Source organism: Fulmarus glacialis, unplaced genomic scaffold (assembly GCF_000690835.1).
Source record: "Fulmarus glacialis isolate BGI_N327 unplaced genomic scaffold, ASM69083v1 Scaffold51427, whole genome shotgun sequence".
Classification (NCBI taxonomy): domain Eukaryota; kingdom Metazoa; phylum Chordata; class Aves; order Procellariiformes; family Procellariidae; genus Fulmarus; species Fulmarus glacialis.
Genome location: NW_009226063.1, coordinates 5,014 through 10,454, shown reverse-complemented (window position 1 = coordinate 10,454; position 5,441 = coordinate 5,014). Strand labels below are relative to the sequence as shown.

General features: G+C 48.8%; 1 protein-coding gene across 1 annotated transcript; it reads left to right on the top strand.

The window, feature by feature from the left end:
- Positions 1–321: 321 nt before the first annotated feature.
- Positions 322–4,643, top strand: FAM107A (family with sequence similarity 107, member A). Its single transcript, XM_009582669.1, has 3 exons — positions 322–493; positions 3,752–3,908; positions 4,510–4,643. Exons 1-3 carry the CDS (start codon positions 324–326, stop codon positions 4,615–4,617), a joined length of 435 nt encoding a protein of 144 aa, XP_009580964.1. The 5' UTR covers positions 322–323; the 3' UTR covers positions 4,618–4,643.
- Positions 4,644–5,441: the final 798 nt, after the last annotated feature.

The window sequence follows — 5,441 nt, the reverse complement described above, 5'->3', positions numbered from 1 at the left end:
GTAGTTAGACCTATCTTGCATTAATTAACCATTGGTACTAAATGCTGCAGCCGCTAAAGTGAGCAGCTGGCAAGTAATTTAAGTGATCTAATTAATATGCATCTCATCAACAACACAAAGGGAAAATTTTTTAAAATCTCCAAAAAACCCGCACCAGCGCACGGAGACACGTGCACGTGGACACTGATACGGGTGTCGAGCAGCTGGGGCAGACACCATCTTTTCCCCTCTGTCTTGCCCAGGGGAGGAGAGCTCCAGCGGGTTCCCACACCACAGCAGGGTGAGACTTCTCATGCAAACACCTCTCTTTTCTTCCAGCATCCATGTACACTGAAATACAGCGGGAGCGACCAGATGGTGGGAATATCCTGACTCACCCAGACTACATAGATGGAAACCCAGACCTCATCAAACCTAAAAAGCTCCTAAATCCTGTAAAAGCCTCGAAGAGCCACCAAGAGCTGCACAGAGAGCTGCTGATGAACCACAAAAGGTAAGAGGAGGTCACAGCCTGCCGCTGGAGTGGTCCAAGAGGTGCTGAGCCATCGGAGCTCAGCAGCCTTGGCACAAGTGCCAGCGACCGCCTGCGAGTTGGAAGGGCACGATAAATCCCTTCACTTGCAAACGAACACCATGTGAAACTTGCTGTAGTCCTTTCCTCTTTTCTCTGACGCGATGGTTTCTTATAAAACAAAAGCAGAACAAAAAGCCCCCTGCTCTGCCATCCTGAAGCATCGGCTAGCACTTTTTGGAGCTGCTCACTATTTCCACCCACCTCAAGCCACTAGCGCTGGAAGATGCGAGGCATCCCTACAGCCCCCTTCTCCGTGTCCCACACATGTTTTCTCCCTGGTCCCGGTTTTTCTACCTCCATCACTAACTTGCCAAGTCCCCAGCAATGTGCAGCCTTCCTGTGTGCTTTAAGGTCAACCCAGAGGCAGTAAGAGCTGCAGGCTGGATGGAGCCATTGAAAGCTGGGATAGCATCAGTGTGAGATCTTCTGTACAAGGAAAAGGCTAATCACTGTCTCCCTAAAAATCAAACAAGTAAAGATAGGCTAGAATTCACATTGCTGATTTCCTACCCCATCATCCCAGTTTAACTCTTTGGGGGTAAGATACAACATCAGGATAATGACACCAGGGACTGAAAACCTGTAACTACATCATTCCTTTGCGGCAACTGTCCGAACATCAGTGCAATAAAAGCACATTCGGTTCAGAGCCTTTTTAGCAAAGCAAGAAATCTGCTGGCTTTATATTGACATTTTCTGAATACCCTGAAATATTCTGACATGATAGCACTTTGACCATCTAATTAAATGGAGCACAGCCTCTGTTCAAAAGGACTACCGTCATTATGAGAACATACATTAATTCGGCAAACAATCAAGACTGCCAGTGGGGTGCATTAATCAATACTGGCACTGGCTGGGCTTGGGTTTGATTTGATTTTCACAGAATCAGAAGAATTACAGGGGCCATGCCCAGGCCATTCTTCAGCATCGAGGCAGAGGTAACTATGCCAGCCAGATATTTTTAAAACTCTCTGCTTTGAGAGTGACCATATCCTGCCTAGTGATACTGCTCAGTTTAAAGGCTCACCCACCAGCATTGGCTTTGATCTCGCAGAATGTTATTCCAGTCTAACCACGATGGACCAAAGCATCAAGAAACTCCTGCAATGGAGGTAGCAAAGACAAACGGTGGCAGACAGGGTACAGACCCCACAGCACCAGGCTGAGCTGAACTTCAAAGTGGCAAATACAAAATGCATCATCACTTTGTACTCCTACGCCTGCCACCATGATACATCCACACCTGCCATCAGATGCTGGCAGGAGCAGCCCCATCACAGCCATCCTGCATCTCCTGACTCCTCTCATTTTAGTCCTGTACATCTCAGGCATCAATTTAAACCTGCTTCGGCTCTGGCCTCCCAAATATTTTTCAGCAAATATGTGAAACAAACCCTACTGCAAACAATAATACATCGTTGCTGCATCTGGAGAGCATTTCCGTCTTCAGCCCACCAGTTCAATGTCTCATGATGTGAGATACCACCTCAGTGTGCGCCACCCTGCCAATGAAGCTCGGTAGTCCACAGGGTTTGATGTCTCTGCTTTCAAACCACCTTAGCAGAAACCAACCAGCCTTCGGTCAACAAAAACCTCCCGGAGCTAAGGATGAGCTTTGCATTAACAGCACACGCCGACCTGCCATGCCCTGGGCAAGCCCTTAGCACAGACACGGGGAGGTCCCCTCCTCGCCTCAAAACAGACCTTCACCCACAGGAACACCAAATACCCCACATTTTACAATGGGACTTGTAAATAATCTCAACCCATTGATTTAAACGAGTGTTAAACCCAGCCAATGAAAGTGGTCAGGCCCCACTCCTTCCCCATCTGTGACAGCTATGAGGTCTTCAACTCCTTCTCAAAAATAGAACTGCAGTCAATGACTTCTAGTTCTGTATTTTCTTGCAAGATTACTTACATTCCAGCTGCTATTGCGGAAGATAGCCTGCATAAATGCGGCCTCGACCACTTCTTAATAATCCGTTCTTCAGCGCTGCGAAACTCTGCAGTTGCAATAGAGTCTCCCGAAATTCAGCAAATATTCAACTTCCCAGCAGCTTCAGGTTTTTGCCTCTCTCTGACAAGGACTCAGCAGGGCAAAAAGTCACCGCTTTTAGTGATTTAACCAGGAAGCTGATGGATTTTACAAAGGCAGATTCCTTTTGGCATGGAGGGGATGAGCTGGTCAAACCACTGTCCTGGAAGGGGAGGAACCGTCCCATGACCACACAGGAGCACATCTGGACTTGTTCCGCATTCACCCATAGCCCTACACGTCCACAAATACTCCCATGCTTCTAGGGGGGCAGAAGCTGGTGGGAAGGTGGCCGGGATCAGCTGCAGGAGGTAAATCTTAGTGTCTAAATTCAGGCATGGTAATATTCACAGCGTTAGATTTCTGAAATTTGTTTGGAGAACTTCTTTCATCTCTTTACCACATATTTATGCCTTGTCTGCATGTCCTTGCCATGTCTCCTTTCCCGTGATCCCACCCCCTACAGAACAGGGCTTGGAGCAGCCCCACTTCATCTGAGATGCTTCAGGCGGCTGAAGGGGAGCCAGGCGCCTGCGCCATCAGCAAATACTCTGCCTTCCAGGAGAGAAGGACATTTCATTTTGGTCTCTTGACCCAAACTCTCCATGTCAATAGCGGGATCGCGAGCCCTCAGCTCTGAAGCAAAGCTGGGATGCAACAGGGAGGAAAGGAACTGCCAGGACAATCACTGCAGATCAATGACTACCCCTGCTGGTGGAAAAACCATCGTCATTATTTAAAATGCCCTCAACACTGCTGAAGCCGTCAGTGTCATAATTAAATCTAGTAACAGCAGGAGCCAACAAAAGGTCCCATTTCCATACCTGACCCAGAAAGCTCTAGCACCTCAGTGTAATGGGATTAGCAAAATTTCCAGCGCCACAAGCCCCGGACACGGACAGCAAACGCCATGCCCACCCGAGGCAGGCAGCCCAAGGCACCATCCCACAGTAAAGTGCTCCCAGTAACACCCTCAAAGCCTTGTGGATGGATTTGTGGACCAGGACTGGTTTGTGGACCAGGTATCCCATGTTTCCATTTAGGACCTAGAAAAGTTTTGGGGTTGCCGGGCTGGCAGTGGTTACACCCCAGGGTGTAGGCGCTCCAGCCCTGATTTATCTGCTTTTGATCCACAGAGGCTTGGGCGTGGAGAGCAAGCCAGAGCTGCAGCGGGTACTCGAGCACCGACGGCGAAACCAGCTCATCAGACAGAAGAAGGAAGAGGAAGAGGCAAAGAAATTGCAGTCTCCTTTTGAAAAAGAGCTGTTAAAGAGGCACCAGAGGCTGGATCAGGTAGAACTGAGTTTTCAGTCATCCCCGGGTTATCCTAAACACCCCGCACAAGACACAGACCACAGGGGAGATGGGTGGGCTGAGGCTCAACCCAAGGTATAGCGTTGCTACCCCTCCATAAAACAGGAGCCACAGTACATCCTGGAATATGAAACAAGGTGGTTTAGCGACAGATCCATAAAGACTTCGCATGTAAAAGTGAGGCAGTACAATGACTTACCCCCCCTTAGACAATAACCTAATGCTGAGACTTTTCCCAGGCTCACAGGCCTCTTTTGCTGGGAAGGATCCAAACCTCCGCCTCCCTCCTCCATGCCAGGTCTGAAGTGAAGCACTCCCCTGCTTTTCTGCTGGAGATGTTCCTCCCTTGAGGAAAAAAAAAAATAATGTTTCCGCTGGCCAGAAAAAGAGACTCAGGGTGAACATGGCTCTGGTTTAATGATTTGGAAAAAGAGAACACCGACACCTGCACTACACACTCATTCAGCTTTGGGCAGCAATAAGTGGACACCCAGCAATAATGAAGCCCACCGTTTTAATGTAGCTAATGCACTTTTGTCCTTTAGCATGCACAGATAACGGTGACTCTTCTTTCTTACAGTTGGAAAAAGAGCAGGAGAAGCAGGAAGACCATGCACCAGAATTCATTAAAGTCAAGGAAAACCTGAGAAGAACATCAACGATGACTGGGGACGAGAAAGCTGCGTAGCTTCTGCCAAAGCTCAATGAGGATCCTACCAAGGCTGGTGCTAACACATACACGCTGACATCTCTGTACATGGTGGACATTCACAGCAGCATCGTTGGGGCTACTTATGGTTATTAACACTTGCTCCAGTAGAAGGCACAAAAAGGGTTTTCCCAGTCCAGGAAGGTATCACTGTGGAAAAGGTGCAGTATTCACTGAAGAAGTACTCACACGAGGAGATGCAGGGAGAAATGCTGTTATTTTCCCCCCAGATTGTGGGTGCACGCTAACCTCCAGCTAACTCTTGGTTAACCCCTGAGACGCAGCGACCGCTTAAGCCAGGGAAGTCTGTGGAGGGATGGTTTGGGGAATTCCTGCTTCTTCCTGGAGGCAGGCTCACCAGGCACGGGGTGACAGGAGGGCAGCTGCAGCTCTGGAGAACCTCCTGGAAACCTGGCGTGGTAACTAAAAGGGACAATCTGCGTATTACTAAGAACAGCCCAGGTGACCATAATGGCTTTCCCAAGGGTCACTGGTATTGCACCAGTGTGCAAATCAAGCTCAGCTGAGGCTGTGTGTCCCAGCAGCACACCCGTACTATTAGAAAAATCAACCTCTGTGTGCCCATACTGATGCAGCACAGGCAGGTGCAACTGTTCTTCACGAGCACCTTTAAACTGCATTTCAAACCTGTTTGAAAATAGCTATTTAGGCAGTTCCATGCTCAGGCAGAAAATACGTTGGACTGTACCATCAACACCCCAAGTGGGAGGCAAACGCTCTGTGCAGAAAGCAAAGGCTGGGTGTTTTCATCGTGGGTGTTCATGGAAGCGTGCAGTGACCAG